At 38.8% G+C, this 22,947-nt stretch overlaps 1 protein-coding gene across 5 annotated transcripts in view; it reads left to right on the top strand.

Annotated features, from left to right (window-relative positions):
* The first annotated feature begins 6,540 nt into the window (after nt 1-6,540).
* The window catches only part of LOC124002618 (natural resistance-associated macrophage protein 2-like), a 45,602-nt gene continuing 29,195 nt past the window's right edge, over nt 6,541-22,947 (top strand). For 2 of the 5 annotated variants that reach the window (XM_046310168.1, XM_046310172.1), the window contains exons 1-2: nt 6,550-6,667; nt 17,320-17,422. In XM_046310168.1, coding sequence (XP_046166124.1) covers nt 17,392-17,422 — 31 coding nt within the window. In that variant the 5' untranslated portion in view covers nt 6,550-6,667; nt 17,320-17,391. Of the gene's footprint in view, nt 6,668-11,847; nt 11,891-17,305; nt 17,423-22,947 lie in introns of those variants that run through there. The other 3 variants (XM_046310169.1, XM_046310170.1, XM_046310171.1) reach the window with 3 other exon arrangements.

Consider the following 22,947-nt stretch of genomic DNA (forward strand, 5'->3'; position numbering starts at 1 on the left):
TTCTCTACCATAAGCCACCTCCAACATTGTTTTAGAGAATTTGACAGTACGTCCAACCGGCCTCACAACCGGAGACCATGTGTAACATCGCCAGCCCAGGACCTCCACCTCTGGCTTCTTCACTTGTGGGATCGTCTGCGACCAGCCACTCGGACAGCTGATGAAATTGCAGAATATTTCTGTCTGTAATAAAGCCCTTTTGTGGGGTAAAATTAATTCTGACTCCCCAGTGTGGGGGGGGGGGGGCAATGCCCTCACAGGTCCACACATGGCTGCACCTCTGACCAGTCATGTGAAATCCATAGATTAGGGACTAATGAATTATAGAGTGCAGTGATGTGTCCTATAAGGAACATTGGCCCAGTTGGAGTGAGATTTTTGGAGAGAATGGATCCTTGACTTCTGGAAGATCCATATGTGGTGTCAGGTTGGTTGGGGAATGTTGGGTCGTTGAAAGTGACTGAAATTGGAATCGTGTCCATTTTTGTTGTGTTTCTCCGCACCAAATGACTGGGGACAAGAACTGTGACTTGTTGAAATAACTGGAGTGGCTTTAAGTATTGAGAAGGTTCAACTGAATCGATGAAAATGTATATAAATCAGAATTCAACAACATTTGGATGGATCCTATAGCCTTCTTAGATTCAACAACAACGAAGAAATGATCAGCAGACAAATAAGAATGACTAAAAACAGAGCACACAGAAATACATATTGATACTGTTAATAAAACAGTCACACGGCAAAAAGTACAGATGGCTTTCCCATACAATTATTTTCAACATTTATGGGACAAAAATGCACACAAATGACAACACATATATCACTCAATTCAGTACTTCCTACTTCCATTTACCAAACAGTTATTTCAGTTATATTAAAACCAGGAACATCTGCAGAGTTCCCTGCTTATTATAAACCCATAAGTTTAATAAATTGTGACAATAAAATAATAAGCAATAGAACAGCAAAAGTCTTACCAGACTTGATACATATAAATCAAATAGGTTTATACAAAATATACACTTAAAAACAAATACAAGAAAATGTTTCAGTTTAATACAATATGAAAAAAAACAAGATGTAGATTCATCAATAATGGCTGTTTATGCCGAAAAGGCGTTCAACCGTCTTGAATGGCCTTTTCTACTCAAAACTTTGGAAGCTTTCAACTTCCCAGCTAAAATAATACATTAAATAAACATATTATATAAATCTGCTAATATACAGTACCTGACTAATACTGATAATATTTTCATAATATTTTCATAATACTCTAAAATCTCAGGATATAAAATGTACGTGAAAAAATGAACGCTACAGACAATTTCATGATGACGCTCCCCGAGTAACCATTGTGCATTTTTAGGTCCTATATAATATCAGTTTTTTTCATTTCCAATTAGGCTCTCAGCCTAACAGTCAGAACAAGACTGTTGGACTAATGGTTTCATTATTGCAATAATTAATCAATATTAAATAAAGATGATTGTTTGAAGAAATGACCAAGTCTCTCTCAGTACTGAATTTCCATGACAGATGTCAAGACTGGAGAGATAACATTCATATATTAGGCATTTCTGAGACTCGCTTAGATAATTAATTTGATGATACATCACTAGCAATACAAGGATATAACATTTATAGGAGAGACATAAATACTTATGGGGGAGGAGTTGCTGTATACAGTGCCTTGCAAAAGTATTCGGCCCCCTTGAACTTTGCGACCTTTTGCCACATTTCAGGCTTCGAACATAAAGATATAAAAGTGTGTTTTTTTTGTGAAGAATCAACAACAAGTGGGACACAATCATGAAGTGGAATGACATTTATTGGATATTTCAAACTTTTTTAACAAATCAAAAACTGAAAAATTGGGCGTGCAAAATTATTCAGCCCCTTTACTTTCAGTGCAGCAAACTCTCTCCAGAAGTTCAGTGAGGATCTCTGAATGATCCAATGTTGACCCTAATGACTAATGATGATAAATACAATCCACCTGTGAAAATACAGTTTTGTATCTTTATGTTTGAAGCCTGAAATGTGGCAAAAGGTCGCAAAGTTCAAGGGGGCCGAATACTTTCACAAGGCACTGTATATTCAGAGCCATATCCCTGTAATGCTTAGAGAAGATCGCCTCACGGGTGGCGCAGTGGTAAAGGGCACTGTACTGCAGCGCCAGCTGTGCCACCAGAGACCCTGGGTTTGCGCCCAGGCTCTGTCGTAACCGGCAGTGACCGGGAGGTTCGTAGGGCTACGCACAATTGGCATAGCGTCGCCTGGGTTATGGAGGGTTTGGCCGGGAGGGATATCCTTGTCTCATCGCACACCAGTGACTCCTGTGGCGGGCCGGGCGCACACATTGGTGCGGCTGGCTTCCGGGTTGGATGCGCGCTGTGTTAAGAAGCAGTGCGGCTTGGTTGGGTTGTATATCAGAGAATGCATGACTTTCAAACCTTCTTCTCTCCCGAGCCCCTACGGGAGTTGTAGCAATGAGACAAGATAGTAGCTACTAACAATTGGATACCATGAAATTGGGGAGAAAAAGGGGTTAAAATTACAAATTTATAAAATGCTTAGAGAAGATCATATGTCAAGTGTTATTGAAGTGTTGTGGTTGCAGGTTCACTTGGCCTTTTCTTTTGGGGTGTTGCTATAGGCTAATATGTGTGAAATGCTTGATGTATGTGATGTAAACAGAGAGGTTACTTTCTTGGACAAAGAATATTGACTGGTTTTCATCAAGCTGTCCGCTCAAGAGGAAGCTTCTTACTCTAACCAGTGCCTGTAATCTGTTTCAGGTTATTCATCAACCTACCAGGGTGTTTACAAGAACTACAGGAACAAGATCATCCACATGTATTGATCACAGTTTTACTAATGCTGTAGAACTTTGTTCTAAAGCTGTATCCGTACTCATTGGATGCAGTGATCATAATATAGGGGTGATATCCAGGAAAGCCACAGTTCCAATAGCCGGGCCTATAATAGTGTATAAGATTTGGTTGTGGTTGTGGATGATGTTAAAAATATTTGTTGGTCTGATGTGATTAATGAGGAGCATCCAGCACTTGATGCACTTGATGAATATATGAAATTGCTTCTTCCAATTAATGATAATTATTCATTATTGACCTGTTAAGAAACTGACTGTTAGAGCTGTTAAGGCTCAATGGATTGGTGAGGAATTGAAAAACTGTATGGTTGAAAGAGATGGGATAAAATGAGTGGCTAATAAGTCAGGCTGTACATCTGACTGGCTTACTTACTGCAAATTGAGAAATGATGTGACTAAACTCAACAAAAATAAGAATACACTTTATTGTGAAGCCAAGATTAATGGTATAAAGAATGATGGAAAAAAGTAATTTCGCTACCAAGAGTGGTAAAGCAGCCTTTACTGTTTCTAACAGCAGACCTATAAGCTTGCTGCAAGCTCTTAGCAAACTGTTGGAAAAAATTGTGTTTGACCAAATACAAATGCTATTTCTTTGTAAACAAATTAACAGACTTTCAGCATGCTTATAGAGAAGGGCACTCAACATGTACCGCACTGACACAAATGACTGATGAGTGTGTTAAGGGAATTTGTATCTATAATGACGAATTATGTATACATTTCAATCAGGATATACTAATCAGAATACTATTATGTTACTGTATATGTACTAATCAAAATACTAAATGTATATGTATGAATTTTCTTATCTGATCCCAGTACTGAAGTGAATGTTATGCAGGTGAATGAGGACCCAAAAGCGACTTGGCGAAAACAGAGTTTTTAATCCAGTAAAGATACTTTACAAAACAAAAGGCATAATACTACTCGTAAAGACGAGAACAGACTGGAGACTAGATCAAGAACTGCAGGTTGCCTCGGGAAGGCACTTGAACCTAGCAGACTCAGACACCTGCTCACCACGCAGCATCTGAGGGAAACACGACACGACAGGGCAATACATAGACACAGCACGGTGAATTATAGACAAGGATCCGACAGGGCAGGAACGGAAAACAAGGAGAGAAATAGGGACTCTAATCAGGGAAAAGGATCGGGAACAGGTGTGGGAAGACTAAATGATTGATTAGGGGAATAGGAACAGCTGGGAGCAGGAACGGAACGATAGAGAGAAGAGAGAGCGAGAGAGAGAGAGAGGGAGGGGGAGAGAGAGGGATAGAAAGAGGGAAAGAACCTAATAAGACCAGCAGAGGGAAACGAATAGAAGGGGAAGCACAGGGACAAGACATGATAATCAATGACAAAACATGACAGTGAATGTGGTCAAGAGTTTAGTAACAATGACGGTCTGTTCCTTGGTACAAATGAATCAGACTGGCTAGAATGCTTATCTACACAAGAAAACCTTGACTCGTAAATGATATTAAATTGGTAGGGAGACGGATGTGGGAAGGCTTGAGACACAGCCTTGGTACTGGAACGGAGATGGCACGGGGTCGTGTTAGAACTAATGATGTCATTTTCAGTTTATAACCTGTGGTAACCTGTATTGTGGCAGTACTCTCTTGAATAAAGGCTGTTACTTGACTTTTAAGATCGGGCTCTGTCCATTCCTATAAAATAAGGGTCTTTACAAATCCTTATGAATTGACAGAGTGTTTAATTTTAATTGGGAATTAAAACAGAGGAATCAAATTCCTTCAACAGAGTGGTTGAAAGAAATGGATAATAAGAAGGTAGTGGGAGTTGTACTGTTAGATTTCAGTGTAGCCTTTAATATTATTGAACATAACCTGTTGTTGAAAAAACTTAAGTGCTATGGTTTTTCAACCTCTGCCATATCGTGGATTTAGAGCTATCTATCTAATGGAACTCAAAGGGTTTTCTATAATGGAAGCATCTCTAATGTCAAACATAGAAAGTGTGGTGTACCGCAGGGCAGCTCTCTAGACTCTACTCTGTTCTATTTTCACCAATGGCTTGCCACTGGCATTAAAAAAGCATGTGTGTGTCCATGTATGCTGATGATTCAACCATATTCGCATCATCAATCACAGCTAATGAAGTCACTGAAACCCTTAACAAAGAGGTGCAGTCTGTTTTGGAATGGATGGCCGGTAATAAACTGGTTCTGAACATCTCTAAAACTAAGAGCATTGTATTTGGTACAAATCATTCCTTAACTGCTAGACCTCAGTTGAATATGGTAATGAATGGTGTGACTGTTGAACAAGTTGAGGAGAGTAAATTACTTGGTGTTACCTTAGATTGTAAACTGTCATGGTCAAAACATATAGATTCAATGGTTGCAAAGATGGGGAGAGGTCGGTCCGTAATAAAGAAATGCTCTGCTTTTTTGACACCACACTCCAAAAAGCAAGTTTTGCAGGCTCTAGTTTTGCCTAATCTTGATTATTGTCCAGTCGTGTTGTCCAGTGCTACAAGGAAATACCTAGTTAAGCTGCAGTTGGCCCAGAACAGAGCGGCACATTTTGCTCTTATTTGTAATCAGGGGGCTAATATAAATACTATGCATGCCAGTCTCTCTTGGCTAAGAGTTGAGGAGAGACTGACTGCATCACTTGTTATTTTTATAAGAAACATTAATGTGTTGAAAATTCCAAATTGTTTGCATAGTCAACACACAGCTTTGACACACAAACTTATCGCACCAGACATGCCACCAGGGGTCTTTTCATAGTCCCCAAATCCAGAACAAATTCAAGAAAACGTACAGTATTATATAGAGCCCTTATTGCATGGAACATCCTTCCATCTCATATTGCTCAAATAAACAGCAAACCTGGTTTAAAAAAAAGAAAGTAACACCTCACGGCAGAACGCTTCTCCCCTTTTTGACCTAGATAGTTTGTATGTATGCATTGATATGTAGGGTACAGGTGCCTTTTTAAAAATCTATGTAGTTCTGTCCTTGAGCTGTTCTTGTCTAATGATGTTCTGTATTATGTCATTCTGTATTATGTTTCATGTTTGTGTGGACCCCAGGAAGAGTAGCTGCTGCTTTTGCAACAGCTAATGGAGATCCTAATAAAATACCAAATGAGCAAGGCAAAGGCAACAAGCCTGATATGGAGATGGTGCAGAGATGGCAGGAGCAGTGGAATAGATATATTAAGGCATTTATTTCAAGTACAGAGGAAGGTTGGGGAAGGTAGAACGGCAGGAAGGGACAGAAGAGAGGAGCCGATTTTTTACAAAATTAAAGGTGAGACCCAGCCGGTTGAATAAGATCTGAAATGTGATAGAAAACATCCAACAGGAAAGTGTTATTCTTGCCATTAAACAGATACAGTGGAGCATGTATTGCTACAGTGTGAGCAGTTTCAGAGGGAAAGAGACACTGAGATCTAGTATGAGGGAAAAGGGAATACAGGAAATTAGTTTAATTGGAATATTGAGTACAATGTTATTATATATAGTCTCAAATATTTGATATTTTTAAGAGCAACGGGGCTGGCAGATAGGATTTAGTTTCTCACTGTCTCTTGGCCGCACTCCAGTACAGTAGGTGGCAGTAATGGACCATAAACGTTGGATGCCAACTACTGATAAACCCCACCGAAGAATAAGTTGTGTTACTGGCTCAGTGGTGTCACTGCACTTGCTTGTGTCGACATCTAACGTTAGCTATGTGTTATTTAATGTAATGACATTTACACGACCATACTTTTTACACGCTATATCCAGGTAAGACGGCGCATTTTTTATTTATTCCAGTGGTTGTTTTACTTGTGAACTGTGCAGCTATTTAACCGGCTAATTGCTTGCCAGATAGGTCAAAGTTAGCTGGCTAGCTAGTTAACGTTAAATGTTAATAAAAAAACGAAAGTCACGATAACATCTTTGCTTCACTGCTTTATGGTAACGTTACTCATTTGATGTCTACTTTTTGGTCATTTTAAGTAGCTGCCAACCATAGAAATGTCTAGACTTTCTGGCTCCCTTCCTAATCCAGTTGACCACACTTGCTTGCTATTTAACGTTAGTTGTTTTTGACTGGGTCTCAATGTCAAAGTGAGCCCATGTGGTCAAACAGTTTACAGGAAATAAATATAGTCTAGTGTTAGTCCAAGTAGTACTCTTAAGGAGCCTGATGTTACCGTTACACCTTAAAGTGGAACTGACAGCCTTTTAACTACTTTGCAGATATGAAACACAATCATAATATCAGTAAAAAACAATAATAATTCGAATTCCCAGTTTATGCTTAACTAACTTCATAAGATAAAAAAAAGAAAAAAGTTTTATTTAACGCTATTCCATGACATGCATATTGGGTGCGTTCATACTCTGATTTCAGAGCACTCTTGTCTGAGTGTACATATTATACACATTTGCAAAATGTAAAAAGTCAAGGGGTCTGAATACTTTCCAAATGCACTGTATTTGCAGAAATTCATTCGGGTGTATTTTGTGGCTTTTGGCGAATGCATGCAAATGATCAGAAGTCGCGCTAATGCTACTGCCCGTGAACACAGTCCAATTCAAAGGGAATGATGGCAGGCCCGTGTGACAAATGTCTTATTTGCCTATAAGCCTATTGCAGCTTTGATTGGCTATGGGTTACCGGTCTGTGTAGACTTCTGTCCTTGAAAATATGTTTTTATTAGGTTTTATTGACTAATTCAATGAATTTATGAAAAGATGAAAATGACCATGTATATGAACAGATTTGAATAAGATGTAATGTTGCAAAATCGTTGTCAGTTCCAGTTTAAGGTCCAAAGACCTTAAGTCATTTTCAGAAGTAGACTGGCTCTGGCAGCCAGTACAGCATCTAAACGTGAATCGGTTCTTCATTGCGATACAGTTCTTGAAATATAAAACCTTTTACTTTCATATCACAATTTCACAAATACAAAACACACTTACTGTACACTGTTCTAACCGGCTTTATCACAGCTGCAGCCAACAGTATTTTTCTTCTGTTACCTGCGCTAATTATCTGTCTACAGTCTGTTTTCTGTAAACACATGCTGTAACATGGATATATGCCCATGTGGGAATACTAACTCTAACCCTATAACGGTGTGTCTCAATTTAATGTATTATTTTTGAATATCACTCTGTGATATGAAAGATGAGGGCCTTATGCTTCCAAAAACGTAATGTAAGCGATGCGTGTTAATGTTCAGACAGTGTCGGCGCTATTTACAAAACTCCACCGTACAAAATACTCCTTTGTCCAATGACTCTTATGTGTACTGTAATGGAACTGAGAGTCATGATCAAGGGCTAGTCTCGTGTATGCAGTGTAGGTTGCAGGTTCAAACATATACCTTACATAACTTCACTGTTTGAAATACTGCTAGTTCATCATTTTAATCTTCTCAATGGAGTAGTGTGGATATAGGTACAGTGGCATATCCCATCCTTGCATTGAGGTATGTTTTCTGACCCATATCTCGCACCAGCACCACAGTGTCTTAATGTAACCATGATTGCGTTCTGACCTCAGTGTAAACTATCATAACAGTATGGTCAATATATTTTGGCAAGGCCTATAGCCTAGTATAACATTTTAAACAACTTTATAAGATGTTCTAAAGTTGCTACGCTGTTCATTCAGCCCTCTGAGGCATTTCTAGGTCAAACTGTTCCTTGTCTTGTGAGGAATGTAGCCTAAAGATTTGTGCTTCAGTCCTAATTTAGGCTGGTGTACCTTTAAAAGAGATTGTGTGTGTGCAAGGTCCTTGTTCCGTTAGGGAGGTGACAGATATGGAGTGAGCTGTTTTTTACAGATTAGGTCTGGTAGAGGGAGGCGAGCAGAACTGCTCCCACTCTGTTCTCTCTCTTCTGCCCTCATTCTTCTCAGTATCATGCGTCTGTTCTTGGGAAGAATGAATGACCAGGACTGGTAATTTGACAATATTGACTGAGTAGTCCTATACACAGGTGCTATACAATTTAATTTGATTGACATTGATTGGGGTGTAAGTCCAAGGTTGACAATGGATAGGGAGTCGTTCCATGTCATTTCAGCATGCCATGACACCCACCATCTCAGATTGTTCTGAAGTTGTTTCTGTAGTTAGAACCAACCAAAATAAGGCATTCTTGAAACATTATTTTGTTGAAATTTAATTTGATCTCAGAGAAATTAAGAATTGCACACATTGGCCATTTTTAATTTATAGGATTCAGATAATATTAAATAATTATATTACCTAACATCTGATTTGGGACCAAACTTATTCCTACCCATTAGGGCTGACCACATTTAGTCGATTGTTTGGACGATAGGCTGCTGGTCAAGCATGATTTTTTTTTTGTCGAGCAGTGGCAAATAAATCATTTTTATATATGGCACACAAGTCACCTGTCTGAGTGGACTAAACCATTATGGAGGCTGCAGGGATGGCACACCAGTATCACCAGTAGTAACCTACATTTACTGTTAAATTAACATAATTTATCATCTAGAATGTTTGTTTGGTTATTTCTGTTGATACATTCAGCATACACTGAATGAAAATATAAATGCAACATGCATAGTGTTGATCCCATGTTTCATGAGCTGAGATAAAAGAAAAAGCTTATTTCTGTACAAATTTGTTTAAATCCCTGTTAGTGAGCATTTCTACTTTACCAAGATATGCCACACCTGTCAGTTGGATGGATTATCAAGAAGCGAATTAAAAAGCATAATCATTACAGATTTGCACCTTGTGCTGGGGACAATAAAAGGCCACTCTAAAACGTGCAGTTTGTCAGGCGCCACAATGCCACAGATGTCTCAAGTTTTGAGGGAGCGTACATTTGGTATGCTGACTGCAGGAATGTCCACATGGAGCTGTTGCCAGATAATTGAATGTTAATTTCTCTACCATAAGCTGCCTCCAATGTCATTTTTAGGGAATTTGGCACTACGTCCAACCAGCCTCACAACCACAGACCACGTGTCTGGCGTATTGTGTGCGCGCAAGTGGTTTAATGATGTCAACGTTATGGTATGGGCAGGCATAAGCTAAGGACAACAAACACAATTGTATTTTATCGGTGGCTATATGAATGCCCAAAAATACCGTGACGAGATCCTGAAGCCCATTTCTTTTTTGTCAATTTATTTGTTGTCTTTTGTTTTGAGCACTCCTGTCAATTTTGATTAAGGACACTCACCTGATTATGTGTAGAAGGAGACCTAGGCTGCCTGGCCTGCATGCTAATTTAGGCCCCAAAATTTGCACATTTGGGGATGTGATACTATTTCTGATTGTCTTAACTCAGCATCACTTTGGAGCTTCTCAAAGTAAGTTTTTCTTCGCCTCAAACAGCAAGTAAATTATATCTATTTTTACATCCATTGAGAATGACAATAGTTCCTCAACTGTTTCCAGCTCTATCCCTTGCAATAACCACTCACCATGAAAGGGGAAACAAATGTGATGCTCTGATCCGGTGGAAATTTCATAATAGGCCTACCTGATTACCCATTCTCCTTGCGCAAATAGCCTACATTTGTGTCTCTGTCTGTCTGCAGCTCACTGGCATGGGAAACAATGTTGCAAGTTTGCTAGCACTAATTTAGGGCCTGACCAAGTTAATAGTTGAAACATATTACAGCCTTATTCTAAAATGGATTCAATTGTTGTTTTTTTATCTCTCAATCTACAATACCCCATAATGACAAAGCAAAACGTTATTTTTAAAAAAGTTGGCAAATAACTTTTATCATATTTGCATAAGTATTTGGTCCTATATTCAGTACTTTTTTGAAACACCTTACAGCCTCGAGTCTTCTCGGGTATGACACTACAAGCTTGGCACACTTGTATTTGTGGAGTTTCTCCCGTTCTTCTCTGCAGAGCCTTTCAAGCTCTCAGGTTGGATGGAGAGTATCGCTACACAACTATTTTCAGGTCTCTCCCGAGATGTTCGATTGGGTTCAAGTCCGGTCTCTGGGCTAGGCCACTTCAGGACATTGAGACTTGTCCTGAAGTCACTCCTGGATTGTCTTTGCTTGGTGTCCTGTTGGAAGGTGAACCTTTGCCCCAGTCTGAGGTGCTGAGTGCTCTGGAGTAGGTTTTCATCAAGAATCTCTTGGTACTTTGCTCTGTTCAGCTTTCCCTCGATCCTGACTAGTCTCCCAGTCCACGTCGCCGAAAAATATCCCCACAGCATGATGCTGCCACCACCATGCTTCACCATAGGGATGGTGCCAGGTTTCCTTCAGACTCAACGCTTGGCATTCAGGCAAAACAAAGCATGATTCGTTAACAATTATAATCCAAGCCCAACCTTATTTGTTGTCTTTTGTTTTGAGCACTCCTGTCAGTGTGACACACTGAGGTTCCAAACTCAGTTTTAGACTAGACTGACTTTGATAAAAATGATCCTATTTACACTTTGTAGTCTGTCACGTAGAGTAGGCCAGAAGGCTAAACTGGATAACCTAACCTCTATCAAAATAAAAAGATGGCGGAGCCGCAAAAGTTCTTCTGTGCAAAGGTGTTTATTTACAAGTGATTCCGGAACAAAAAACAACAGTACTGCCATCAACGTCTACCTTATGGGACAGCTTAAAAACAATGCTGCCCCATCCACAGCTCAATCCAAAAATGCCTTTTCATGACTGAAAGAGAGGCTCCTTTTGTAGGGCTAGCCCCTCCCCTCAGAACAATTAACCCTAATTAATTAATCAATTAACAATACAAACCTACATTTTCCATGAACTAAACATACTAAAGGATATGCATTGCAACACGGTTTTAAACAATATCACAACATAACATCACTACTGACAATATCTTTCAATATGCCCATATGCATTAATGAGCCATTTGGGACAGGCACTATAAGGCCAACCCAATTCCCTTAGCTCGGGTCCTTTTCCAGCATACCCGGAAGCTACAGAGATGGAGAGAGAGGAACAGAACAAACAAACAATGCGCTCATCCACAACATTGATAAGTATAATAATTCTTGTATCTCTCAAATATGAACATTGACAAGTGTGAAATGCATGCACCAAGAAAGAAGCTAATTTGTGTGTCGACCCACATCGTTAACTTATCTTATAATGGCGCAGGGAGGAGTGATGAATATGTGTGTGCGTTAACGAACCAAATGCTGCCCGCGGCCAGTGACGGACTTCTACGTCACATAGTCAATTTTGACACCAGAATAAATGTTTGACTCGTCAATCCCACATAGACCGTTTTCAAAGGGATTATTTTCTTTTTAGGGGCAGTCACTCTTTACAACTGAATTCATGAGAATCACCCTGCTCTCTTAGGGCGCTATCCCTATGCAATTCTCATATGAATACTTTTCCTATAAGCCCAAAATATTGATTAAGAAATGGGCGAGGGACTACAATGTTGTAATAACCTTAATAAAATAAATAATTGCATGGACGTCTCGTTTAAAAAAAAAAAGAAATGATCAGGAAACAGCTCTATCTATTGTGATTAGTGACATTTACCATTAAACCCAACGCAACCCAAAACTATTAAAATTGCAAATCAATACACAGTGTGTTTGGGACTTTTACCATTGATGATCATTACAGACCATACCATTGAAACCATTAGAACTGCTGTAGCCTAATGGTTTGTTTGTTCAACAGGAATGGTCTAACAATAACTAATCCAGACCTTTCTTGAAGAGAGAACAACACACAAAGGGGTGGTTTCCTGGACACAGATTAAGCATAAAAGACCAACAAACTGATTTGCTTTCATGGAGGACTGGCTTGAATTGTGAGGATGACCACAATTTTTTTTTCATCATGAGGCAAATCTATTGGTTTTCTGCACAAAGTTGCAAATAATATGTTGTGATCTATATAATTAACACGAGACCTGCAAAATATATAAAAGACTGGCGGTATTGCGGGAACAGCTGCATTTAGTGAACAAAACCTGGGGTTTCCGCACTACTTCATGGTAAACAATATAAGTGACTTCAATTATTCTCTCTGAACAGGGAACACATTACATAGAATGGAGAAGCAATACTACAAGCCGCAGCTTCATACTACTGGTCAAACAGTGTATTCAGACCCCATCCCCTTTTCCAAGTTTTGTAACATTATTATACATACTTTTTTCCTCATCAATCTAAACACAATACACCATGATAAAGTGAAAACAAATTCATAAAAATAAAGACACCACCTTTTTTACATATGTATTCGGACCCTTTGCTATGAGACTATAAATTGAGTTCCAATGCATCCTGTTTCCATTGATCATCCTTGATGTTTCTACAACTTGGATGTTTCTACAACTTGGAGTCCACCTATGTTAAATTCAATTGATTGAACATGATTTGGAAAGACACACACACCTTCCAGAAGGAGAAACATCTCTGCAGCATTCCACCAATCAGGCCTTTATGGTAGAGTGGCCAGATGGAAGCCACTCATCAGTAAAAGCTACTCTACAGCCCGCTTGGAGTTTGCCAATAGGCACCTGAAGGACTCTCAGACCTTGAGAAACAAGATTCTCTGTTCTGAGGAAACCAATATTGAAATCTTTGAACAATGAGAACTTTTTAAACTTAATGTAATACATAAATAAAATAAATTTAGTCTCAAATAAATGATGAAACATGCTCAATTTGGTTTAAATAATGCGAAAACACAGTGTTGGAGAAGAAAGTAAAAGTGCAATATGTGCCATGTAAAAAAGATAATGTTTAAGTTCCTTGCTCAGAACATGAGAACATTTGAAAGCTGGTGGTAAAGTATTCCCTGTTCTTCAATATTCTCATTTAAGAAGTTTTAGGTTGTATATATTATAGGAATTATGACGCGTAGGCTATTTCGCTCTATATACCATTTGTATTTCATATACCTTTGACTATTGGATGTTCTAATAGACACTTTAGTATTGCCAGCCTAATGTAAGGAGTTGATAGGCTTGAAGTCATAAACAGCACTGTGATTCAAGAGTTGCTAAGAGCAGCTGGCAAACGCAATAAAGTTTGAATGAATGCTTACGAGCCTGCTGCTGCCTGCCACCACTCTGTCAGACTGCTCTCTCAAATATAAAATCATAGTTTTAATATAATAAACACAGAAATACGAGCCTTTGGTCATTAATATGATCAAATCCGGAAACTATTATTTCAAAAACAAAATGTTGATTCTTTAGGTAAAATACAGAATCGTTCCTTATTTTATCGAACGGGTGGCATCGCTAAGTCTAAATATTTTTAGCAACATTGCACAACCTTCAATGTTATGACATAATTATGTAAAATTCTGGCAAATTAGTTCGCTATGAGCCAGGCGCCCCCAAACTGTTGCATATACCCTGACTCTGCGTGCAATGAACCCAAGAGAAGTGACACAATTTCCCAAGTTAATATTGCCTGCTAACATGAATTTCTTTTAACTAAATTTGCAGGATAAAAAAAAAACTTCTGTGTATTGATTTTTCTGATAAGGTAAAATGTTTCTGTTTCTGTCTCCATATGATAGGGTAAATATATCCAATGCAAAGAAAATCCACATTTAAATGGTATTAATATTAATTTGCAGAAGTCGGAAGTTGACAAACACCTTAGCCAAATACATTTAAACTCAGTTTTTCACAATTCCTAGTAGAGAATAATAGTAGAGAACATTATTTAGTTCAGCTTTTATTTCTTTCATCACATTTCCAGTGAGTCAGAAGTTTACATACACTGAATTAGTATTTGAGCCAAACATTTCTTGTAGCCTTCCACATGCTTCCCACAATAATTTGGGCTCCTGACAGAGCTGGTGTAACTGAGTCAGGTTTGTAGGCCTCCTTGATTGCTCACACTTTTTCAGTTTTGCCCACACTTCTATAGGATTGAGGTCAGGGCTTTGTGATCGCCACTCCAATACCTTGACTTTGTTGTCCTTAAGCTATTTTGCCACAACTTTGGAAGTATGCTTGGGGTCATTGTCCATTTGGAAGACCCATTTGCGACCAAGCTTTAACATCCTGACTGATGTTTTGAGATATTGCTTCAATATATCCACATTTTCCTTCCTCATGAAGCCATCTATTTTGTGAAGTGCACCAGTCCCTCCTGCAGCAAAGTACCTCCACAACATGAAACTGCCCGTGCTTCATGGTTGGGATGGTGTTCTTCGGCTTGCAAGCCTCCCCCTTTTTCCTCCAAACAGGGTCATTATGGCTTCATCAGACCAGAGGACATTTCTCCAAAAAGTACGATCTTTGTCCCATGTGCATTTGCAAACCGTAGTCTGGCGCAGTGGCTTCTTCCTTGCTGAGCGGCCTTGCGGGTTATGTCGATATAGGACTTGTTTTACTGTGGATAGAGATACTTTTGTACCTGTTGCTTCCAGCATCTTCACAAGGTCTTGCTGTTATCCTGGGATTGATTTGCACTTTTTGCACTAAAGTCTGTTCATCTCTAGGAGACAGAATGCGTCTCCTTCCTGAGCGGTATGACGGCTGCGTGGGTCCCATGGTGTTTATACTTGCGTACTATTGTTTATACAGATGAAGGTGGTACCTTCAGGCATTTGGAAATTGCTCCCAAGGTTGAACCAGACTTGTGGAGGTCAACAATTTCTTTTGAGGTCTTCGCTGATTTCTTTTGATTTTTCCCCATAATGTCAAGCAAAGAGGCACTGAGTTTGGTAGGGTAGGCCTTCAAATACATCCATAGGTACACCTCCAATTGACTCAAATTAGGTCAATTAGCCTATCAGAAGCTTCTAAAGCCATGAAATAATTTTCTGGAATTTTCCAAGCTGTTTAAAGGCACAAATTCACAAATTTGTGTATGAAAACTTCTGACCCACTGGAATTGTGATACAGTGAATTATAAGTGAGTGAAATAATCTGTCTGTAAACAGTTGTTGGAAAAATTACTTCTGTCGTGCACAAAGTAGATGTCCTAACCAACTTGCCAAAACTATAGTTTGTTAAACAAGATATTTGTGGCGTGGTAAAAAAACAAACAAATCCCACGGACAGTTTCCACCTGTGAATAGTCCACAAAATGTGCAACATTAGTCAAGTGCCAGTTTTGTCACAATCACCCAGTACTTGTGGGGACTATTCAAGGAGAGTTGGGCTGAAGCGTTAGGTTGCAATTAGGACAAAGTGAATTCCTTTCCTGGAGGACTGGCTTGATTTGTGAGGATGACTAAACAATATATTGGTTTTCTACCCAAAGTTGCAATGAAAATGTTGTTATCTATTTAAACACAAGAAACCAGTATAATGGATTTAAGAGTTTGGTGGTATAGCAGGAACAGCGGCATCTAGTGGTCTGAATTTGGTACTTTCCCACTACTTTATGGTAAATAATGCAAACGTCGATGACCTAATTTCTCTGAACATGCGAAAAATAAAGTAAAAAATCACCAGATTCACAGGGAATACATTACATGGAGCAATACTCCAAGCCACAGCTTCTTACTACTTGTCAAAAGTCAAGAACTGATACTGTATAATCCTACAGGTTTTTAGTTTGTGATTGGCATGAGGGGTCTGAGTGGCTTTTGTGTTGTTTTTTCCCCTCATGTCTTACTCACTGGTAGGAAGAAGTTTGGTCCAAATCGGATATATTTATTTAATATTATCTGAATCCTCTAAATTTAAAATGGGCAATTTGGTTTCAACGAATTAGCTTAATTTCTCAGGGTTCAAATTCTATTTCTGCAAAACCTTTCATGAGTGCTAATCGTGTCGATCTGAGATGGTGGTTGTCAAAAACCTCATGCTTTTTGAGGTGGAACGACCCAAGGGTCTTCTGATATCTCTTGTATGGGCATTTGTAAAGCTGTACTGTGTAAATGAGGTCAGGAGGTTTTTGTTGACTTCACATTGAGGGAAGTACTGAATAAGATGTATTCTAACCATGGTGACCATATTGAGGTCAATTCAAGGCTTTTGTTATGTTCTCACTATTAGGCTAATATGAGGGAAGTGGTCATGTGCATTTCTTGCAGAGTCATTTTTGCTGTTGCAGAACTAGTTACTAAGCATCAATATCAGTTGTCTCCTGTCATAGCTTATCGATAGCTTTAAGAGTGCTTATTTCCCATTGTTATGAAAAACTTTGGAGGTTACTTTTGTTTAGTTTATCATAACTCCTCAAATCCTCAATTTTCTATAGCGCGCCTGCTCTTCTCAGGCAAAGCAGTATTAAGACTAGAAATGGTGGAAGGAAACGGAACTCTAACATGGATCCTTCTGTGATTTAGTGGCTGACTAGAATGAATGATACCCACAATGACCAGAGTTGAATTGGTCAGGATTTTGGTCAGGATTTTAAGACTAGATAGTTTAAAAACTCTAAATAAGAGTGTCACTGGTCTCTGCAGTGTTTGAAATTATATTTTTCTTAATATTTTTGTTTTAATTTCAGTTGTCTGTTTCCAGACAGATCTCCAGTCCCTGCGTTTACAGAGCTCCCCCTCCTCTCGGGCCCCCCTTTAACCTCACTCCACCCTGATGAAGACAGCGTGGGAAGCAGACCAGGAAGGTAACTTATGATAACAGAAGCACGACACACTCACTCCTACGCCTTACTGTGGTCAGCTCAGCACACATGGTGCACTATAGGCCCTATGCCTGCCTACACAATACATAGAATTGTAGAATTGCTTTACTAAAACTCATTTATTGTTAACATTTCGGTCCAAGACCTTTTTTACAAGACAATGTGAGATTCACACATTGTTCTAGAATATAGAAATGCTTTTGCAAAAACGTCCTGCACTACAAAGAGAAGCTTGGTAGTGGGAGTGATAACTCTCTTCTAAAGTGCACACAATAGATTCACTTACAGTGCCTTCAGAAAGTATTCACACCACTTGACTTTTTCCACATTTTGTTGTTACAGCCTGAATTTTAAAATTATTCTATTTTGATTGGCCTACATACATTACCCCATAATGTCAAAGTGGAAAAGCTAAAATGTCTTGAGTCAAGTATTCAATCCCATTTGTTATAGCAAGCACCTCTTGTGACTAGAGGGCAGTATTTTCATTTTTGGAAAAATAACATTTCCAAAGTAAATGGGATATTTTGTCAGGACAAGATGCTAGAATATGCATATAATTTACAGTTTAGCATAGAAAACACTCTAAAGTTTCCAAAACTGTAAAAATATTGTCTGTGAGTATAACAGAACTGATATTGCAGGCGAAAGCCTGAGAAAAATCCAATCCGGAAGTGCCTCATGTTTTCAAAGCTCTGCGTTCCAATGCGTCCCTATTGAGCAGTGAATGGGCTATCAACCAGATTACTTTTTCTATGTATTCCCCAAGGAGTCTACAGCAATGTGACATAGTTTTACGCCTTTATGTCGAAGAATACCCGTAAGCGGCTACATTGTGTAAGTGGTCACCTGATGGCTCTGAGTGATTCTCGCGTAAAATACAGAGGTAGCCATTTTTCCAATCGGTCCTACTGAAAAACCAATTGTCCCGGTGGATATATTATCGAATAGATATTTGAAAAACACCTTGAGGATAGATTATAGACTATGTTTGCCATGTTTCTGTCGATTTATTATGGAGCTAATTTGGAATATTTTTCGGCGTAGTTGTGACCGCAATTTCCGGTCGATTTCTCAGCCAAACGTGAAGAACAGGAGCGGAGCTATTTTGCCTACAAAAATTTTATTTTTGGAAAAAGGAACATTGGCTATCTGTCTCATGAGTGAAAACATCCGAAGCTCATCAAAGGTAAACGATTTAATTTGATTGCTTTTCTGATTTTCGTGACCAAGTTACCTGTTGCTAGCTGGACATAATGCTATGCTAGGCTATCGATAAACTTACACAAATGCTTGTCTTGCTTTGGCTGTAAAGCATATTTTGAAAATCTGAGATGACAGGGTGATTAACAAAAGGCTAAGCTGTGTCTCAATATATTTCACTTGTGATCTTCATGAATAGGAATATTTTCTAGTAATAGTTATGTACGTTGCGTTATGCTAATGAGTGTCAGTCTATGATTACGCTCCCGGATCCGGGATGGGGTGTCACTTGAGGTTAAGTAAGTTCAGGTGTACACATTTGCTTAACAAGTCATGCATGAATTCTGTGTTCAATAATAGTGTATAACATGATTTTTGCATGACGTTGTCATCTCTACCCTACACATACATTTATCTGTAAGGTCCCTCAGCTGATCAGTGAATTTCAGACACAGATTCAACCACAAACACCAGGGAAGAATTCCAATGCCTTGCAAAGAAGGGCACCTATTGGTAGATGGGTATAAAAAAGAAGCAGACATTGAATATCCCTTTGAGCATGGTGATGTTATTAATTACACTTTTCATTACACCCAGTCACTACAAAGATACAGGCGTCCTTCCTAACTCAGTTGCCGGAGAGGAAGGAAACAGCTCAGTGATTTCACCGTGAGGTCAATGGTGATTTTTAAAATATGCTGAACAAAAAATATAATCGGAACATGTATTGATCCCATGTTTCATAAACTGAAATTAAAGATCCCAGAAATGTTCCATATGCACTAAAAAACGTATTTATCTCAAATTCTGTGCAAAAATGTGTTTACATCCTTGTTAGTGAGCATTTTTCCTTTTCTAAGATAATCCATCCACCTGACAGGTGTGGCATATCAAGAAGCTGATTAAACAGCATGGTCATTATACAGGTGCACCTTGTGCTGGGGACAATAAAAGGCCACTCTAAAATGCACAGTTTTGTCATACAACACAATACTGTTGATGTTTTGAGGGAGTGTGCAATTGCCATGCTGACTGAAGGAATGTCCACCAGAGTTGTTGCTAGAGAATATAATGTTCATTTCTCTACCATAAGCCACCTCCAAAGTTGTTTTTGAGAATTTGACAGTACATCCAACCAGCTTCAAAGCTGCAGACCACGTGTAACAACACCAACCCAGGACCTCCACACCCGGCTTCTTCACCTGCGGGATCATCTGAGACCAGCCACCCGGGTAGTTCATGAAACAGGAGTATTTATGTCTGTAATAAAGTCATTTTGAATAGCTGGGCCTGGCTCCCCAGTGGGTGGGCCTATGCCCACCCATTGCTGCACCCCTGACCAGTTATGTGAAATCCATAGATTAGGGTCTAATTTCACTCTTTCAATTGGCTGATTTCCTTTAATGAACTCTAACTCAGTAAAATTGTTGCGTTTTATATTTTGTTCATTATACAATTTACAAAAATCACAATTTACAAAAATACACCTTAATTTACAAGTATAAGTACTGTAATTACATTCATGTGTTTTCAAAAGTCAAATGGAATTAAGCTTAAGGTGTGTTTTGGAAAAAGTACTTTCATCAAGGTCTTTCTAGGTAATATTGGTATTAGGATGTGTGGTTCAAATGTATTTTAGATGTATATATTGAATGGGATCTAATGGGCAAATGGCATAACATGATATGCCTATAAATTATCTAAATATGTGGTATATGGACCGAAAACTCTCTTGGGATCAATAAAACAGTATAAGTAAGTGCTAAAACAGGTACACATGTCAAAATGGGGAGATATCCTCATTTAAGTTGTGTGCTTACTATTTTCTGAAACACAAACTCCAGATTGTGGCTTTGAGTAAATTAAATGGGGTTTATATTAGAGGTCGACCGATTAATCGGAATGGCCCATTTAATTAGGGCCAATTTCAAGTTTTCATAACAATCGGAAATTGGTATTTTTGGACACCAATTTGGCCGATTGAAAACATTTTTAAAATGAATTTTTTTTAACACCTTTATCCTTTATTTAACTAGGCAAGTCAGTTAAGAACACATTCATATTTTCAATGATGACCTAGGAACGGTGGGTTAACTGCCTTGTTCAGGGGCAGAATGACAGATTTTTACCTTGTCAGCTCGGGGGATTCGATCTTGCAACCTTACAGTTAACTAGTCCAACGCTCTAACCACCTGATTACATTGCACTCCACGAGGAGACTGCCTGTTACGCGAATGCAGTAAGAAGCCAAGGTAAGTTGCTAGCTAGCATTAAACTTGTCTTATCAATAAATCATAATCACTAGTTATAACTACACATGGTTGATTATATTACTAGTTTATCTAGCGTGTCCTGCGTCGCATATAACCGATGCGGTGCGTATTCGCGAAAAAGGACTGTCTTGCTCCAATGTGTACCTAACCATAAACATCAATGCCTTTCTTAAAATCAATACACAGAAATATATATTTTTAAACCTGCATATTTTGCTAAAAGAAATCCAGGTTAGCAGGCAATATTAATCAGGTGAAATTGTGTCACTTCTCTTGCGTTCATTGCACGCAGAGTCGGTGTATATGCAACAGTTTGGGCCGCCTATTTTGCCAGAATGTTACGTAATTATGACATAACATTGAAGGTTGTGCAATGTAACAGGAATATTTAGACTTATGGATGCCATCCGTTAGATAAAATACGGAACTGTTCCGTATTTCACCGAAAGAATAAACATATTGTTTTCGAGATGATGGTTTCTGGATTCGACCATATTAATGACCTACGGCTTGTATTTCTGTGTGTTATTATGTTATAACTAAGTCTGATTTTATAGAGCAGTCTGACTCAGTGATGGTAGGCACCAGCAGGCTCGTAAGCATTTTCGTGCATTTTGCCAGCAGCTTGTCGCTGTGCTTCAAGCATTGAGCTGTTTATGACTCCCGAGATGAGGCTGGTGTAATTGATGTGAAATGGCTAGCTAGTTAGCAGGGTGCGCACTAATAGCGTTTCAAACGTCACTCGCTCTGATACTTGGAGTGGTTGTTCCCCTTGCTCTGCAAGGGCTGCGGCTTTTGTGGAGCGATGGGTAACGCTGCTTCGAGGGTGGCTGTTGTCGATGTGTTCCTTTTTCGAGCCCAGGTAGGGGCGAGGAGAGGGACGGAAGCTATACTGTTACACTGGCAATACTAAAGTGCCTATAAGAACATCCAATAGTCAAAGGTATATGAAATGCAAATCGTATAGAGAGAAATTGTCCTATAATTCCTATAATAACTACAACTTAAAACTTCTTTCCTGGGAATATTGAAGACTCCTGTTAAAAGGAACCACCAGCTTTCATATGTTCTCATGTTCTGAGCAAGGAACTTAAACGTTAACCAAATTGAACATGTTTCATTTTATTTGAGGCAAAATTGATTTTATTGATGTATTAAGTTAAAATAAGTGTTCATTCAGTATTGTTGTCATTATTACAAATACATTTTTTAAAAATTTTAAAATCTTTTTTTGACCCTCCAATAATCGGTATCGGCGTTGAAAAATCATAATCGGTCGACCTCTAGTTTATACACCCATATTTCTTGACAACCCTTACTTAATCAAATTAATTATGTTTTACAAAAAAATATATACGATAGGTGTAAGCAGTGGTCCTGGTAAATAAAGTTACCAACACACATTGAGTATACATTAGAAATAGCATGACTGAAATTAAGGTTCTTATTGCTGAAACGGACCTAAAAAGGATTCGGTAATGAGATGTTTCGGTATTTATTTATTTATTTAACCTGTATTTAACTAGGCAAGTCAGTTAAGAACAAATTCTTATTTACAATGACGGCCAACCGGGGAACAGTGGGTAAACTGCCTTGTTCAGGGGAAGAACGACAGATTTTTACCTTGTCAACTCGGGGATTCGATCCAGCAACCTTTCAGTTACTGGCCCAACACTCTAACCACTAGGCTACCTGCCATACCGGTAATGATGGGCCAATAGCTCAATTTGCAAGTAATAGGAGACAGCCATTATGAGTCTGCAAACAATTGTTCTCATCACTAAAGCCCATCCATGCCTCCATGTTGGTAAGTTAATGGTTCTCAATTTCCCTATTTTTGTCATTTTTGGTGACGATTTGGCAATAATAGAAATCAGGAGGTTGTGACCAAGCTTCCACAGATTGAAGGGGAAGGGGTTGTAAAGACAGTCTTTGCCATTCTGACCCATATTGACATTGGAAGTTCTTGAGACATTCAGTGAGGTAGGCTACAAATAGCCTACGGAACCGAAGTTCAGGTTAGAAAGAGGA

This window comes from Oncorhynchus gorbuscha, linkage group LG18, assembly GCF_021184085.1.
Source record: "Oncorhynchus gorbuscha isolate QuinsamMale2020 ecotype Even-year linkage group LG18, OgorEven_v1.0, whole genome shotgun sequence".
Lineage (NCBI taxonomy): Eukaryota > Metazoa > Chordata > Actinopteri > Salmoniformes > Salmonidae > Oncorhynchus > Oncorhynchus gorbuscha.